This window comes from Mustela lutreola, chromosome 14, assembly GCF_030435805.1.
Source record: "Mustela lutreola isolate mMusLut2 chromosome 14, mMusLut2.pri, whole genome shotgun sequence".
NCBI classification, from domain to species: domain Eukaryota; kingdom Metazoa; phylum Chordata; class Mammalia; order Carnivora; family Mustelidae; genus Mustela; species Mustela lutreola.
In genome coordinates, this window is record NC_081303.1 from 22,215,224 (window position 1) to 22,233,752 (window position 18,529).

The 18,529-nt window shown below is 36.0% G+C and overlaps 2 protein-coding genes across 6 annotated transcripts in view; one reads left to right on the top strand and one right to left on the bottom strand.

Annotated features, from left to right (window-relative positions):
- Window positions 1-12,340, bottom strand: part of TPR (translocated promoter region, nuclear basket protein) — a 65,828-nt gene extending 53,488 nt beyond the window's left edge. The window contains exons 1-13 of one of the 2 annotated variants that reach the window (XM_059146444.1): window positions 12,225-12,340; window positions 11,564-11,872; window positions 9,834-9,938; window positions 7,383-7,456; window positions 5,711-5,807; window positions 4,498-4,601; window positions 3,973-4,137; window positions 3,200-3,292; window positions 2,505-2,585; window positions 2,338-2,425; window positions 1,411-1,551; window positions 902-993; window positions 440-637 (exon numbers count right to left, since the gene is read on the bottom strand). In XM_059146444.1, the coding sequence (XP_059002427.1) occupies window positions 440-637; window positions 902-993; window positions 1,411-1,551; window positions 2,338-2,425; window positions 2,505-2,585; window positions 3,200-3,292; window positions 3,973-4,137; window positions 4,498-4,601; window positions 5,711-5,807; window positions 7,383-7,456; window positions 9,834-9,938; window positions 11,564-11,872; window positions 12,225-12,294 (1,617 nt within the window). In that variant the 5' untranslated portion in view covers window positions 12,295-12,340. The remainder of the gene's footprint in view (window positions 1-439; window positions 638-901; window positions 994-1,410; window positions 1,552-2,337; window positions 2,426-2,504; window positions 2,586-3,199; window positions 3,293-3,972; window positions 4,138-4,497; window positions 4,602-5,710; window positions 5,808-7,382; window positions 7,457-9,833; window positions 9,939-11,563; window positions 11,873-12,224) is intronic. The other variant, XM_059146443.1, reaches the window with a different exon arrangement.
- A 53-nt stretch (window positions 12,341-12,393) lies between these two features.
- The window catches only part of ODR4 (odr-4 GPCR localization factor homolog), a 37,525-nt gene continuing 31,389 nt past the window's right edge, over window positions 12,394-18,529 (top strand). For 3 of the 4 annotated variants that reach the window (XR_009347513.1, XM_059146454.1, XM_059146455.1), the window contains exons 1-3: window positions 12,394-12,632; window positions 15,088-15,208; window positions 17,716-17,853. Coding sequence is in view for 2 of the 4 variants with exons in the window: in XM_059146454.1 (XP_059002437.1) it covers window positions 15,110-15,208; window positions 17,716-17,853 (237 nt within the window). In the remaining 2 variants the exon portion in view is untranslated. The remainder of the gene's footprint in view (window positions 12,633-15,087; window positions 15,209-17,715; window positions 17,854-18,529) is intronic. The other variant, XM_059146456.1, reaches the window with a different exon arrangement.

Sequence of the window (18,529 nt, forward strand, 5' to 3'; positions counted from 1 at the left end):
AATATCTCTAATGTCTTAAAAAATTGAAAAGGCTCCCATAGTTTTAGCTGAATAACACTTCATGATTACAGGTGTTTAATAATGTAGAATTACCCTATCACTGAAAAGCATAATTAGCCTTTTCTGACTCAAATACTTTATTTTTTTAAGACACAGAGAGAGGGGGAAAAAGAGGGAGAGGAAGTGCAGGTAAGAGGAAGGAGGCGGGGAGAGAAAGAGAGAGAATCTTAAGCAGGCTCCACACTAGCTGGGACCTGATGCAGGGCTTGATCTCACAACTCTGGGATCATGACCTGAGACAAAATTTGAGTTTAGACACTTAACCAACTGAGCCACCTAGTATTTCCCATTAAATAGCTTAATTCTAAGGAAAAATTACCTCTTAAATAATTTCTCATATATATTTTTCCCACAGTTCAAATTTAAGAATGGAACCAACCTTCATAGCTTGTTCAAGCTTAACAGATAAACTTGCCACAGCTTTCTGTGCACGTTCATACTCCTCACGTTGGCGTTTCAAAATTGGTGCTTTGGCTTCAACTTCCTTCACTATTTCATCAAGATACTTATTAATTCTTTTGTTCTCTAGTTTCTCCAAAAGCAACTGATCCTGAGTCTCCACATAAGCATTATATAGCTGAAAGGAGAAAAAGGGGCTGTTTCACATCTAAGCATAGCAACAGAAGCATATCATCAATCTAGCTTCATAATAAACATACAATAGAACTTAAGTAAAATGGAAATGTTTCCTATCTGTGGCAAGAATCAGGAACCAAGAAAGCTTTTCTTGGAATGATCCATTAAGCATTAGATGATTTTAAGAATAATTTTTCTGAGCATTAAAAGTTCAGCAAACTTCCTTTTGCTGAAGGAAAATAATAAGATTTAATACCATTCTTACCTCAGTTAATTTCATGCCTGGTTTCACTATTTTAGCTACAGCTGCCGCAGTAGGAGACATGGCTGCAAGCTCTTCTTCAGACAGTATGGCTCCTGTGCCAACACAGAGAAATCTAGTATATTTCTGTGGTATTTCACATTAAAGCCAATAATATTTTTCCCAAGACAAGTAAACAGGATACCTACTAAGCATTACATATGAATTCCTACGCAAATTTTAAAATAGGACTTCAAATTTCATGTAACATAATCTGATTCTAAAAATCATGCAGTAAGAATAGTTAAAAATATTCTGGAAATTGACACACAATTATGTGTGATCAAATGGTACTTATATTTGACAATATAGTAGAGATATGAATAGGTATTAATTTTAATACCAAAAAAACTGGATGGAGTTTTCTATATCACATTAAGATAGATAAATACTATTAGTGGAAATGAATGAGAACTATGTAGGAAGTAGTAGTATTTCATTCAAGTCATTATTAAGCATCTATTAATCCATACCTTTACGTTTTGTGGCAGAAAGCAGGTCATTTGCATTATCTAATTCCTTCTCCAATTTCCCTATTTTGTCAAGCATTTCTTTTTCCATTTGATCTTTAGATTCCTCCACTTCTAAAAGATGATCTTGTATTGCTTTATTGGCTAAAAACATTTTTAAAGACAGAATATCCAAACATAAAATTAAAATCTTGGCATTTATAAGATGTAACAGCATGGTCATTACTCTTCCCTTCAGCAGACTTTAAATTCTAGACAGGCTATGGTTGCCAGTTATCCTCCAAAAGCTCTTGCTTTACTTGTAATTCTTGAAATGTCCTGGCCCGCTGACTCTATTTCTCTTTTTTGATGTCTCTTATACATGGGGGAAAAAAGGGAACTCAAAGTAAAAAAGTGGCTCCAAGTATCTCTTTGGTTTTATTCCAATCTTTAGTCTAGAATACAAAAAATCACTAGAAAAGATCACATCAACAACTTGTATTACCCCAGCAACAAAACAAAACAAAACCCTGAAGAAACCCAAAACCAAATACATTTAAAAAGAACACATGAAAATCAAAGACTTTAAAGTACAGTTTTTAACCTTAAAAAAGTGAGGATTATTTATGGATTAAGAGCATATCCAAACTATAAACCCATATGTACTTATCAATGTTTCATAAATGGAATTAAAGTTTCCTTTTAGAAACCAGATCATATATAAGATTTTAAGACAAAAACAACTTAGAAAAACAGTAACTACCTGTATTTTCAAATATCCTACCTGTTGGAAATAAAATACAAAGTTTCTTATTCCAAGATTCTTTCTTCTCTACCAAATTTTGTCTCTAATAAGATTAATCTAACTTCTAACAATCTACACAGAAGTAAAAAAAAAAAAACCTTTTATCTAAAAACAAAATAATCCTCTCATAATTAAAAATATCTTACCTTCTCCAGCTTCTTTCAAAAGTTTGTGTAGTTCATCTACCGCTCGGGTCAGTTCATTGCTCTTTGCCTCTGAGTCATCAGCAGCACTCTAAAATTTAATCTTAAAAAGTTACTGGACATCCAAAAATGCAATATTAGGACACTAAAATGTGTGGTTGGGCATTTACCTTGTATAGATTAGAGAGCTTTATGTGAGCATTTAGTTCATTGTGGAATTTCTCTTCCATACTGGCCTGCTGTTCCTTGGCCTACGAAAAAGACCCAATTATAGCAGACTCATCTGAACTGAATTTAGAATGCTTATCAAAATTTAAGATAAAAAATCCAATTTTTTTTTTTTTTTTTTAAAGATTTTATTTATTTATTTGACAGATGGAGATCACAAGCAGGCAGAGGCAGGCAGAGAGAGAGGAGGAAGCAGGCTCCCCGCTGAGCAGAGAGCCCGATGCGGGGCTCGATCCCAGGACTCTGAGATCATGACCCGAGCCGAAGGCAGCGGCTTAACCCACTGAGCCACCCAGGCGCCCCAAAAAATCCAATTTTTAAAGAGAAAAAATTAACATCAGCTTTTAGGATAAAAATGACTTAATGATAAAATATTACTGATATTTTTATCTTAAAGTGTAATACTTCAATGATATTAAAGTTAACCATACTTATTTTCAGACAGTACTTTGGATATAGCATGTGCTTGCCATTCCTGAATCTAGATATTTCAGCTTAGCTACAGCATATGAAAGTGTCCTGGCCATCTTATAGGTGCCAGAAAACAGTTCAAAACATGAAATCATTCAAAAAATTACAGCCTCATAAGTGCTTTAACATTTTTATAAAAGAGAAATTTTAAAGTGGTCATCTGCACCTCTTTCAGTTTGGTCAAGAGCTCTTCTACATGTTTTTGAAGATTCTCATTTGATGTTTTCAAGCCATTCATCTGTTCTTCCATTCTAGAAACCTAGAAATGGAAGAGTTGGATAGAGAGAGAATGTTATATTAACTAAAATCAGATATAAAGTTTAGCTGCCAAGTGAAAGCAAAATAATGCCCTACACACAAATATGGGCTTCAGATAAAACATGTATATTTAAGAAAATGAAAAATAATGGCTTATGGAACAGCACATTTGGATTTAGCTAACAAAATTTACCACCACTTCTAAATGTATCTCAATGATACATCAAAAGACTGCAGATAGTATCAAAATTCATCAAAGAATATCTTAAAGTATTTATTTAAATGCAACTGGTTCATTTCCTAGGCCAAATGTTTATGAATTATGTCTTCCAAGTTTCTAATATAATACATTTACTTCGGTACACCATGGAGTACTTTTTTTTTTTTAAAGATTTTTATTTACTTATTTGAGAGAGAGAGCATGCGTGTGACAGAGAGCGAGTGAGCATGAGCTGGGGAGGGGCAGAGGGAGACAAAGAGGGACAAGCAGACTCCCCTCTAAGCAGTGCAGAGCCTGTCTTGAGGTTGGAACACCAGGACCCCAAGACCATGACCTGAGCTGAACTAAGACGCTTAACTGACTAAGCCACTAGGCACCCCTCACCATGGAATACATCTGTAATAAACTGGTACACAAATTTAAGTTTTAACCAAAATGAAAATGCAATTTTACTAACTTACCTCCTCTTTTTTGTTTTCAAGATTACATTTAAGCTCTAATATCTCATTTCCTTTTTCTCTGCCAAGAGCCAGAAGTTCATCAGTTTTAGTTTTTAACTCTGTATTCAGCCATGTATTCTGATTATGTAACAACTCCTTTTCTTGCTCCAAGCGTTTTTCTCGATACTAAAGATAACCAACATTTACAGTTAAAGACAATATACAGCTAGTTAAAAGATTTTGCCAGTAGCTAATGAACACAAGCAGAATCTTAACAGAAATAAATATTTGCATGCATTCTTAACAGAAAATGGATGGTCAGATAAGAATTATAAGGAACTCAAATATCACGTAAACAAATAGTTCAATTAATACTGTCTTAACTCTTTCCCTGTCATTAAACAAAAACAAAAACACAGCTTTTAATCACTTTACAGATCACTTGCTTATACTTAAAATTTAATTTAAGTGCATTTTAAGCAAAAATTTACTTTAGGTGAGTTTTAAGCAAAAATTGTATTTTGTGCATTTGGAATTGTTACTTGCTTTAACAGAAACATCAGAAGCTTGAAGTTCATCCAGTTTCAACTGCAGATCACCCTTTGTGGTATTGCTTTCCTTAAGTTTTTCATTTAGACGCTTAAAATCCTCTAGAAAAGTCAGAAAAGAATTTGAAAATAATGACTAATGCTCAGAGGAACCAAACATCGAAGATGCATCTCTACAAATACAAGCATTTAATACAAGGTAAGCAGTTCTCCTTAATTTGCTTCTGTCATACTTAGTTACAAATTTAATTTTAGCAAATGTGCACCGAACCCAACATCTAAATTATACTGGTTATTTTAAGTGCAATATCTTAAGCTGAACATACAAATTAACATTAATTTTCCTGATATATACCTATAGATCTATTAAAATTTCATAAATAGCCATTGTTAAGTTAAAAAGCAGTAATATATATAAACATCTACTCAAAACAGCCAGAATATTACATGCTTAATTTTTACTATATTCCTACACTGAAGTTTTTTTTAAAAAAAAAAATTCTTTTAATTTTATCTAACCACTAACTGATCAACATCACCAAAGAATATTCTGAAGTAACTTAACTGAGGTTGGAAAAGTGTAGTTACCTAATTGAATATTACTATATAACAACATAAATAGCTGAAAATTCTATTAATAAAAATATTCAAAAATTTTATAAAAGGAACCAAAGGGAACTTGATTCCATTACACTAATAGTCAAGTTAACCTTAATATATCAACTACATCATAGACTATATACTTTGTATCTATCCTACTTTTATGTATTAGTTAGCTTATATTCCTGCCTAACTCCAGTCCATATTTTTAAATACAAGTATTCCTTTCAGGTTCTTATACATATTGAATGTTTATGGACAAGTTATACCTTGTCCATATACCTGTTAGCCTCCACAACTGAACACTTAAACTGCTTCCAATTTGATATTATAAATAACATTGTAGCAAGTATCTTAACATGTAAATCTTGGTCCAAATTACAACTTCTTAGGTATTTTTCATTTGTGTATATTCGTCTAGACACTTCTTTAAAACCTTGATAATGATATAAAGATAAATGAGTTTGAGACACAGTTGGATATTACATTGAACTATATTCTGCGCTACGACAAACAAATATCAGCAACAGAAATGGACTGGGGATTAATTCCTAGCACTACTAGAAGAGAGAGGAGAGAGTGGAGTTAGAGGCTAAATTACTTCTTCATACCTGTTAAATATTCAAGTTCTTGAGATAGTCTCTCATTGGTTCTAACTAAGTCTCTTTTCTCAGCTTCTAATTCTTCTTTTGTCCTTGTAAACTGGCTCTATTATATAAAGGAGAATATGTTTAAATTAAAAAACTGTGTTCCAGCACAGAAATGTCACTTTATTTAACATTAGCTGTAGTTTAAGAATGGTTAGTTTTCTAACTTAATACATCAAGAAATTTAAAAATTACCTGTAATCTCAACGTTATTTATATTTTACATTTTTAAAAATTATTTTTCATAAGCTTATGGAAAAATTTCACATTACTATTTGTCACTTGGAAGTGTTCTCATTACTTAAACATGCCTTTGTAGAAAAGACATTAAATTTAATTTTTTGCTGCCATAAAATGCAATTTTAATGGATAGCACTGTATTTACAGGCTGAATCAAATTATTTTTCAAGAAAGAGACTGAGAAATGGAATTATTTAATTCCATTTAAGTTATTTAATATATTTTATATAAAATATATAATTATATTATTATTTAATATATTTTCTCAAACTGCTTTGCAGCAAGACAATGGCAATCAATATGCTTTGATTCATAAGTGCCAATCTCAAGCCACTCATGCCAGAACTGAAGATCATTCTTAAAAAAGGACAAGAAAGACATCAACGTTAACATGGGGAGATGAAAAATAATTACCTTATTGTTTTATCTGCTTTTTCTGATCACAACTGAAGCAGAGCACCATTTCATATTGCCACTGAACATTTGTGCAGCTTCCTTTTTTTTTTTTAATTCCTTTGCCCATTTCCCCTTGAATGATTTCTCTTAAGACTATGAAAGCAGCCATATAGTAAGGATCCATATAGTCATATTTTAATTGAAAAAAATACTCTCAGTGGTTTACTTGTGTTTTAGTTTTTTTATGCAGAGAATTTTAAATTTCTATTGGATTAAGTTTACTACTTTCCCCTTATAAGTATGTTTTATACATCAAGTACCTTTAATCTCAAATCAAATACAAGTTTTTGTTTTTGTTTTTCCAAACACAAATTTCTAAAAAGCAATGGCAAGAGTCTGAAGTTCTATTTAGAGAATCACTGGTATGATCACTTCATTAAACCAATGGGTAAACAATCCTTGTGATCACATCCAGTATGTTACCACTACTCTGAGGAAATGATTTCCAATATGGATTTATCCATATTCCCAAATGAATCACAATAACTGAAATAATGCCTGAGCAACATTAAGTATTAAATACAACATAAGTATTAAATTAAATAAACAACATTATTAAATTAAATATCTAAAAGAAAGGAACGATAACAGGTAGGTAAGTGGGTGAGTGGAGGACAAATAAATCTATGAATATCTCTCCTACTTACAGTTCTGTGGCACTTCACTTACAATGTGAATTTTTAAAAAAATCACCACCTTAATAGCTATAGTGTTTAAACAATTTTTTTTTTATAGTAAGTACCAACATATTCTGATGAGTAAAAGAAATACCTAATCAATAAACATATAAAGGTCCAATTAAGGAATTTATATATATGCATTTCGGGTAGTAGTTTCTCCTAATAGAACATGTTTCACCATCCCATTAAGTAACACAAAACAGAATACTTCCTCAAGTATCATGTTTATAGTTAGCTTTATTCATAGAAATAACTTTTACCTGAATGGCAATATTGCGATCCTGAGCAACTTCGAGTTCTTTATTTTTCTCAGTTAGTGCCTTCAGTTGATTGTCTGGATAAAAGGAATTTTATGAGTATATACACAGAAACTTACAAACTACAATGAGAGTTTTCATCCAACTGCCACCCATATACATGTTTTAAAATGAAGAAACTGAGTCACAGAAAGGCTGAGTTATAGAACACAGTATCACAGTATTTCAAATTCATGACTATGCCAAATTTAATCCTAAACCAAAATTTGTATATTTTTTAAAAAGATTTTATTTATTTGAGAGAGAGAGAGCACGTGTGCAGAAGCAGTGGGAGCAGCAGAAGGGGAGGGAGAAGCAGGCTCCCTGATGAGCAGGGAGGTTAATGCAGGGCTCAATTCAGGACCCTGGGATCATGGCCTGACCTGAAGGCAGACACTAACCAACTGAGCCACCCAGGTGCCTCTCTTATTTATTATTTTTAGCATCATGTCCAGTGTGGACCCCAACACAGGGATCAAACTCAAGACCCTGAGATCTAGACCTGAGCTGAAACCAACAGTCAGATGCCCAACCGACTGAGCCACCCAGGTGCCCCAAGACCAGATTTTTAAAAAAGCTATTCCTGTGTCCAAAATCATATTTGTGATGATTCAAACCAACATTTATAGGAAAAAACATATACAATTAGCACTTCAATAATTTTTCAATGATTCCTCTAAGTCAATCATAACAATGAATAATATTTGCAAATCAGAAGAGTAAAGACAAAACCAAGATCAACAGACTAAATTTGAACTATATAAAATGTATACAAAGTAAATAACAACAACGGATCATTGTGATTCAGCTTGTTTATCGCTCTAAAAAGAGCCTTCAACGTGGAGGAAAAAAAATTATCCTTGAAACTGAACTACCTCCCCTTGACAGTTTCTTTTCTAAATGCATGCAGATAACTAGGAAAAATAGACTTTCTGAAACACACCTATGTTATGTTCTGGCAATTTAATAAGTAAATACGTTATTACTATTTCCAATCTTTAGTTCTATTTAAATAACTGGATTATAGGGGAAAACCCTGCTAAATTAGTCTGAATTTTCTATTCTGCATTAATATTATATACTGTTTTCCAAACTTATAGATCTGGGATGATAAACTGAAAAAACACGAACATAACTGTATACCCTAGAAAGTCATACTTTAGATATGTGTCTAGGTTTATCCTTATCTTCTCCTCCTCTTCCTTCTTCTCCTTATCCTTCTTCTCCTCCTCCTCCCTCTTCCATACTGCATTAAAGAAGCTTTAATCATGGTAATTTTTCTGAAATTCTTTAGCACCTCAGCTCTACAGACCTAGTTATTATGCCAAGGCAGAACTATATACAGATAATGAACCAGATCTAGCTACTTGATAAATTACTTGTGCCCTCATTACCTATGTATATATATCATTATACATATATTTTAAAAATTAAGCGTTTCAAAATTAGCTGGAAAAAAATTATGACCTAAATAGTTGATGGGCACAGACCTGGTTAAGAAAAAAGGCTGAAATATTAACCATTCTTTTATTAGTTTCCTGTGTTCCCGATCAAATTAAAAATCCAGCTATATCTAATAACAAATATTATGCCCCCACTCCATAAAGATCTTTTCTGACATTTGCTTTCTCCCATCATAAGCAAAGCAATAATACACATCATTTTCCTGAGAAATGCCAGGACCTTTAAATGAGATCTTGTTTATCTTCTAGAACTTAATGATATAAGAAACTTATTAAAAAGGAAATTACACAGGGCACCTGAGCAGAACAGGCTGTTAAGCATGTGACTCTTGTTTTCAGCTCAGGTCATGATCTCAGGGGGGTGATACTGAGCCTCATGTTTGCTAACAATTCTCTCCCCTGCCCCTTGTACTTTCTCTAAAAATAAATAAATCTTAAGGAAAAAAAAAAAAAGTAAATTACTCATCTTTCCCAAGAAACAGGTTTTAAAGAGGAAATACCCTGGAATTCATAAATACTTATTTCTAACATAATAATGAAATTAATAGGCTTTAATCTTCAACAAATTAAAAATAATTCTCTCCTTAATTACATTTTCAGTTGCATAATGCATTATGACTTTTAAAAATGCTTTCAAACAACTCTCATTTTATCTGTACAGTTATGTAAGCAGATGGACAGGTGGTTCTAGTCATTTTGTATGTCATGATTTACATATGACAAGAGCTTTTATAGCAGTCAAAATTAGAACCGAGGTCTCCTGACCATAAATTAAACCATATGTTCTTCATAAAGTTTTTACCATCACGTGAAAACTCCAAATACCACTATAAATGAAAACAACAACAATCAGTATTTTCATAAATAGTAAATCAATGTTTCCGAAGCATAGAAAAAAGTACCTAAAGAGCTCCATACTACAAAAATAAAATAAGGATGTAAAAATACTTACTGAGCTTCTCTAGGTCAAGCCTCAAGCTTTGACACTCTCGGGTTTCATTCACAAGTCTCTCCTGACTGTGGGACAGCCTCTTCTCTATCTCAAAGTACTGTTGTTCTTCAGAAGCAGAGAAAAAAATAAAATCAAACACACATGTACACACAGTCAATATGCTACTTATTTTTTAACGATGTTGATTTTAGTATTTAAGACACAGTATTTGAATTGCACTCCAAATAAGAGGATCTGAGTAAAGATAAATAAGAGCACAGAACTTCAACATTTCCAGCTGACTTGCATGAACATAACAAAAGAAAATAAGACCTACAGGGGGTTTTCCAACTTCTACGTCTGTTCCACAAGACTGAAATTCTTCAAGGTAGGCAATATGTCTTAGTAATTATCTCTGTATTTTCCCCAAATATCAGTAGACATTTTATCATAAAGCACACACACATACAAAAAAGAAAGAAACAAACAAAACCCCAAAAAACCTTATTAAATGGAGGAAAAAAAAGGATTAAACACTGCTTTGTTTTAAAAGGCTCTGTTGAGGGTGGTTGGGTTATGGACATTGGGGAAGGCATGTGCTATGGTGGGTGCTGTGAAGTGTGTAAACCTGGCGATTCACAGGCCTGTGCCCCTGGGGCTAATAATACATTATATGTTCCTAAAAAATTAAAAATTAAAAAAAAAAAAACTGGGGGGGAAAAAAAAGGTTCTGTTGAAAGACTCAAATATCCAAAAACATAAAATAATTAACCTTATGTAAAAAATGAGTTAACTTTACAGGGGAAGGACTGAGTGTGTCCTGTTCAGCACAGTATCAAGCACAAAGACGACAATCAATATTTATGTATAAGTTAATGAACAGACGCGTTGTATCATCAGTGTTGGGATTCAGAGAATTACTTTTTGACACCAATTCCGCTTGATAATTACATTTTTGAAGTGATAATGTATTCAGAATTTTCAATCAGTTTAGCAAAAACAGCAACATACCCCCCCACACCCCCAGGTGAACCAGGACAAATAACAGTTTGTATTTCACTAACGGCAGTTCGTATGATTTTAATCTTTCTTACCGGATATTCAAGTTACTATTGTCGGTAACTTTCTTATTTGAGGGTCTACTGTAAGTACCTATCAACGGGTCTTTAAACCCCAACTTTTAGAGAAAAATCCGATGGATCAAACTCATTTACGTTCGCTGTGTTTCCAATGCTGTCTTAGGCACCTACTCTTTTATCCGACCATCTAGTTCGTCACCTCAACAGCGCGCAGGACTGAAAAACAGAACTAAGTGCGTGAAGCAGTCCATTAGACAAACACCTCTGAAGGCAGGTGTGCAGAAAAGCGAGCGGAAATTACCCGCAAGGCAACATAAAGATAGGGTACTCCAGGTAGTAGAGACAGGCGCCGCAGCCTCTCGCTAGCCCGGAGTAAACCCACCCAGATCTTCACAATTTCTACGTGCCGAACCCTAAGGGTCCCTCAGTAAGACCACAGTAATTACGAAGAAAATGGAACGAAGTGTAAATTCCGTTTAAAACAAACAAAAAGGCGCCTTCTTCTCAAACTGTGAGAGGAGGTAAAAGAAGGCCTCGGGGCGATCTAAGGCGCCGGGGAAGTGATGCCACCGGAGAAGTCGTAGGCAGAGAGCCAGCTCGCAAGGGGAGAAGACCAGCCACAGCTAAGGAGTCGGGCCCAGCATCAAGAGCGGGAAGACTGTCGCCACTTACCACTCTCCACCTTAAATTTCTCATGCCGCCCCTTCAGGCCATCGATCTCGGATTGCTGGTCCGCGAGGAACTTCTCCAGTTTGTTCTGGACGGACTTAGGCAGCTTGTTCAGCTCTGTGCGCTCCAGGACTTGCTGCAACACAGCCGCCATGTCGATCGGGCCGGAGGCCGCGGGGCCAGCCGCCTGCGCAGCAGAAACCGACAAGAAAGGCGAAGACCAAGAGGACCCAGAAGCCTGGGCGGCCGCCTCGGCCACCTCGCTCCGTGGCTCGCGTGCGCCTGCCCGCCGGAGGCTCCCGCGGCGCGACCCTGGGAAATCGAGTCCAGCCTTAGCGCTGGCACCAAACGCGCCCGCGCCCGAAATGCGCGCGCACCCGCCGGAAGCGGGGCACCCTGGGAAACCGAGTTCAGCCGCGGCCTCTGACCCAGTCTGATTTCCGGTTCCCCAGTCCACCCGCCTCAAGCCGCGCGGGCCTGCGGGAAACGTAGTGTTTTTCTCAACCCCTTCCGTGAGCCTGATTGCGCATCGCCCATTCAGCTCCCTTTTTTTCTCCCCGCCCCCCACGGTCTCCTCCCCCGGCAGCATGACCACTATCCGCGAGGCGGCGCCACAGAGTACTCGTCAACTCACGTCCCTCCCGGAAAAGCAAGGCGGCCTTACCGTCAAAGCTCCGGGATGCCATGGGTCGTCCTCTTTGACGGCTTCTAGACACTGAACCACTAGAGGGCATCGGTCCGGGAGGGACTGGACGGCAGTCGCCGGGCTACCGCCACGCTCTCAATGGCGCCCGGAAGGGGGCGGGGTGGCGACCGCAGTCGCTTTGGCTGAGGTACTGCGGTGAAGGAAGGGGGGCTGCGTGCGTCATCAGACGGCGCCACCCGACTCCAGAGACCCTGGGTTTCAAGTGGGAAGTGAGGTGTGGGAAGTTTGTCGCTTTCTGATGAATTCATTGGCCGTGGAACTTGGACCCGAGGGGAATCTGGCTTGTACTTGCCCCTTAAGTCCCCTTCTGAGAAGGACTGACAGTTTGACAGATTTGTCTGTCACACGGGCACATTCTGAGCGCAGGTGAGTCAGCCTTCGGGTGTAAGAAGTGTCTGTGAGGGTTGAGTGTGTGCGCTCGGGCTCAGGAGGAAGAAAAGGAACCGATGTAGGAAACATAGGGGCAGAGCCTCGGGTACCACATTCAAGCCCAGTTATGACAGAACTTACTTTAAGACGGCGGACTTAGATGCCTTTGGTATGTGGCGGGGCGGGTGACAGCGAACCAACAGGAATTGACGGATCCTGGTTAATTTTTCAGGGGGAGGATTTAAAGTAATGCAGGAGGGCTTTGTAGCCTTTGTTTTTATGTTTTAAGGTAATACTGTAGAAAGGGCTACCATATGCTTCTATTTTCAAGATGGAATAACCGTTATAACAAAAGTTTTAAAACACATTCTTAAAAACCGCTTATCACCTTGCCTCCGTCATGGAACTGCTTGTGTCCAGATCGGGAATCTGTGACTTCTATGCTGAATCTGTAGATTATGTCATGTTTAATTACTCTTCCGAAAGAATTCTTAACTTCTTCAGTGAAAATAAAGCAATTCCCAATTCATCCCCCCACCCCCCACTCAGTTCCCACAGTAGCAGCCCTTTTGTGATTATTATTAAGGACAAGTTGATTCCCCCCCCCCAAATATTTTATATACGCACTTTAATTAAGGTTGCTGGTATGCGTAGTACTGCATTATGCCCTTGGCTCACGATTAGTGATCTGCTATTTGGAAAATGCAGATATCCTCTACTGGGAATCAACAGTCCTAAACCTGGATAGATTTTCAGACTTGCCTGATTCAAAATCTTTATTTTGTAGACTAGAAAACCAGAGGAAAAAGAGATTGAATTGTCTCAAGTCGCAATGCTTGGACAACTTGCACACCTTATGCTGTCACACAATGCTTTAGGATAAATTGAACTGTTTTAGGCAAGATCTGTGTTTTTAGTAGTGTCCTTTGTAAAGTATCGTTGGCTATATTTTAAAGTTTTAAAGAAGCATTAAAGTAGTATGATTACTGGGTGACGCCTTGGAAAAATAAGATTGGGAAGTTACATATAACTTAGGAGTCACTGTCACTGCTTTTTCTCTCAAAAATTATTAAGGCAGAAGGAAAAGGAGTGGAATAGCGTGACGGAGAAGAGGGAAGTTTAATATGTTAAGGCACTATTAAAAGTGGAAAACTTTTAAATTTATAGCAGCATTAATGATTTAGATAGGCAGTTGTAGACTTAGTCTAAAAATAACCCTTGTGCAAACCAAATTTACTTGCAGTTGTTGGAAAAGAGCTGGGAAGAAATTGAATGCATTTTGAGACAAAACTGAACATGCTCTTTGAAAAAACAACATCCAGTAGGCAATTTCAGACTGGAACCAGTTCTCTGGGCTTTACTTTTAGAGTAATGCAAAATCATTGTGATTGGAGGTTTACTTAACTGGTGGCGGATACACCACCCTACCTCATCTGCAATTGCCTTGACTTTGTTGTACTAAATAAGACTGAAACTTTTTGCACAATTGAAATGACTATTTTTTCTATTCAAAATGCTGCAACTGCTGTTTACAAACTGGAGAGAGAGAACAAGCATAGGAGTGCAGAACAGGACCACCCTTTGTAAAGGTTTAACTGAGAGACTGGGTATGATTCCTCAGCATGAACATAGCATTTAAAGGCATGGATTCTAGGGTGAGACTGCCTGAGTTTATAAATCCCACCTGAGTTTAAGTCCCACCTTTGCCATTTACCAGCTTTGTTGCTTAGCAAGTTACATTGCTTTTCTTCCTTTTGGTTTTTCATCTATAAAACAGGATTTATAATAATAGTACCTACCTCCTGGAGTTTTTGTGAACATTACAGACGTTACCATATATAAAGTACTTAGAAAAAACTCTGTAAATGTTCATTATTATTGCACTGCTGCTTATCGAATTCCATAATTCTAATTATGCTGTGAGTTACTCAAGGCCATAGGTCAAGTATTATTCATCTTTGTGCCATCCCACTTGCCACAATTTCTAGCACACAGTAATTCTTCATAGTATGCTTATTGAGTCTCAATGAATTTGGTCTCTCCCTGCTAAGAGCAGTTCAGAAATTGTCTTCTTTCCTGTTTTAGAAATGATTACAATAAGGCTCAGGAATAGACTATCAAAAATGATACAACTAAGGAGTAGTAAATAAATTAGGTGTGTTGACTAGTAGGTTAGCATTCTCTCCCTTTATCTTAGATAATGGAAGTGAGTTTTATCTTTTATGGCAACTCTAGTTGATCGGTAGTCATTCCAGGCAGCACTGTGTCGAGAATTCTGAAGCTACATTTGAACTTTGCAGGAAAGAATACCCTACCTAACAAGCAATCTCTGCAAGGCATGGGATAGTAATCAGGATGGTACTACTTCTGTTGCTATATAACCCCCATGACAAAAACATTGCAAATTATATTTTTACCTAAAAATGGCATGTATCTTTTTCTTGTAATTTAGGAGATTGAATTAGTTCCCGATAATGGGAAGAACCTACATTGTAGAAGAGACTGTTGGCCAGTATCTTTCAAACATAAATCTTCAAGGGAAGGCTTTTGTCTCAGGTCTTTTAATTGGACAGGTATGTATCTTTTAGTGCATTTATTGATAAAAATGTGCTATTTAACCATAAGCTCAAGGTTAGGGAATGGAGGAATGGAATGTAGAAGAACTTAAAATGGTCTTTGAGGAAAAATGTGGAGAAGCAGGACAAACCAAGCCCAGGTTTGCTTAAGTCAGAACACATTTCCTTTTGACAATGTAAACATAACTTATAATGTAGAAACTCCAAAATTAGAATTTCACTGGTCAAATTATGCATATTTTATTGTCTTTCCAAGGGTTTTGTACTTTCTTCTAATCTTTATTGATTCCTGGTTGTCTAATTTTTTCAAAAGTAGTTTTTGACAACTTTATTCCCATTGTTTTATCTCATTCTTGTAGCAATTAGTGGTCATGTCTTTTGTTACATGCTATGGTAATCACTGATCTTACTGAATTTTTTTTAATGTTGATTCAGTGGAGAGAGGACAAGGGAATAGAAATTTGCAAATAAAACAAATGTGATTTCCTTTTTGGAATTAATCCTTAAAAATCAATACAAAATGGAACAGAGATTTGGGCAGTTACTTTAAAAAGCATAAGCACCTGCTGATTTATTATAATTGAAGACAAATGTAATCAGCAGGGAGGATAGTTTAGCAGTAGAAAGCCATAAAAAAAGGAGAGTCATGGACAAACGGGCTATGCCACCCAAACACTATTTAGGGAAGAGTACACTGTGGCCCAAGGATTTGATTTTGATACCTAGTAGCAAAAATAGTTCTATTGTGACAATTTTCTTTCTGGATATTTATCATAATGCCTTACAACCTTCAAATTGTGTAATTAGCTTCTCTTGTTCCGATTCTACCCAGATTTTGAAGCTACTTCTCCTATAATTTGAAGCCACATGTTATCTGCTTATAAAGAATGTACTATCAAGAAGAGTCATGTGTATACCCTTCATGGTATTCTTGTTTTCAGCATCATTCTGAATGAGCTTAGTTAATGTCATTCTAGCCCTGAGAGACCAGGTCATTCTCAGGGTTTTCACAAATGTGATTTCTTAACTTGTAAGACTAACTGTATACCCTGTCCTGTTCACCCAGGTAACACTACACTATGAGACCTCTCCTTAGACAGCCAAACTACCCCTCTTGGTAATAATCTGAACTACTTTTTTTTAAAAAGATTTAATTTATTTATTAGAGAGAGAGACAGAGCATAAGCAGGGGGAGGGGCAGAGGGAAAGGGAGAAGCAGACACCCCACTGAGGAAGTAGCCCAACACTGGCCTTGATCCCAGGATCCCTGAGATCATAACCTGAGCCAAAGGCAGCCGCCCAACTGACTGAGCCATGTAGGCTCCCTGAAGTACTTTTTTATTGAGGTTACTTGCATCCAATATGGGGTTCTTTTTGTTAGCAACTTTTTTAATTTAAGGTATTATATTTACCTTTATTTGAAAAAGTTTAAGGGAATAAGAGTCTCAGAGAAAGGCATCTTCAGTAAAGATAAAAGATCAGAGAGAAATACCCTCTTCCAAACTTGTCTTACTTACATAGGCTGTTTCTGGAAATTGGCAAAACTACCATCTTATAAACAAGTCTCCCACAATTTACGGTTTTCCTTCCATGATTTCCTTATTCTGCCTTTTCATCCCTTCCAGTACGTTTCTTCTTCTTTATTCCAGGGTTCATCACTTTTTTCTTCTTTTCCTCAAGCTTGCCTGTTTCCTGCTCTCTGGGTCTTTTTCTTTTTCTTTTTAAAGTCATGCTTGCTTAATCAGCACCTGCCTTTTCTTGTGTGCATTTGAATGTAACTTTCTGGAAATAACTTTTGTAGAAATAATTTCTCTTCCTTTATTTTCTATTCCAGGGTGACACTCACAGTGGCAATTTCAGGTCATGTATGAGAATGACCCCACAATAACTGGTTTTATCTGTCTTATTTTTACTTTTTCTTTACAGCAAACTCTCACTGTAGTGAGACTGAATTTATCTTCAGATATTCCACCTTTGGTTACCATTTAAGTGCTATTAAAACTGAGGAACATTAATCTGATATCACTTCAATTATATATCCCCCATCCCCATTGCTTTTCTGTGGACACACATATACAAGTTCCCTACTACCATTGTTTCAATGGAAGTAAGAAACACAAGGTCTATTGTTGCTTTATTTTACTGAGGTTTTATATGTGCTGAACGATTCAATCGGTTCAGATTATCTAGAAAATAAATATAACTAAAAAAAATTGATCAAATATATTTTAGTTACATTACAGTACATTGACTTATCCAGTAAGCAATTTATAAGGACCATTATATGATTCATATTGAAGATACCCAAACAAATATGGAGGTGATATTAAGTATATAAATAAATGATGTGTGAGGAAAACGATTTGGTTTCCTTATAGATTCCATTATAATAAAAGTATTAATAATATAAGCTGCTATGAATATTACTGTTTTTGCATGTCACAAGAACTTTATATTCTTCAATGAGATGTCACTCTAATAAGCTTTTCTAATTTGTTTTTAAGTGTTCTTCACAAAAGGATTATATCATTCTTGCCACTAGAACGCCACCCAAAGAGGAACAAAATGAGAACCTCAAACATCAACAAAAAGCTAAGTTGGATAACTTGGATGAAGAATGGGCCACAGAACATGCCAACCAGGTTACCATATTTGTCTTTTCATATAGTTAAGTTGTGCTTATTGACCAACAGAACAAAAGCACTTCATCCTCAGGTTACTAGATTAGGACCTCAGAATACTCATTTTAAATTTTCAAAACTTATGTAGTATATCAGTGATAGAAGAATTTTTCTGTTCTGTTCTGTTTTGTCCATGATTATATTTTTCATTTGCTGATTACTTGTGTCTAATTTTAAAAAGCATTTTTTTACTTGAGTTTAAATAACCCACTCAAGATTACATAATAAGTGATGGAACTGGGATTTGAACCCAGGCAGTCTGATTTGAAAGCCTTTGATTTTATATGCTATGCTTTTCGATTGTTAACCTTTATGCTTTTTAATGTTTAAAAACCTTTATGTTTTTTAATCTCTTTTTGTTATTGGTCCTTTAGCTTATTTCCAAGTGTTCTTTAAAATAATACTTGTTATTGATGATTAAGTTGCTGGTCAGGTTGTTTCAAATACTTAATATAGGTACTGAGAGAATAAAATGATGGTTTGGTTAGGTTCTTTTTAATGTCCTTAGAATGTATGTTGTAACCAAAATGAAAGACATTACCACAAGAGAAATGGGGAAAAAGTAGGAAAGTGCTATAAGAATATAGGATGCTGAATAATGAAATACCTGCCAATGGCTGGAATCAAAAGGCTTCAC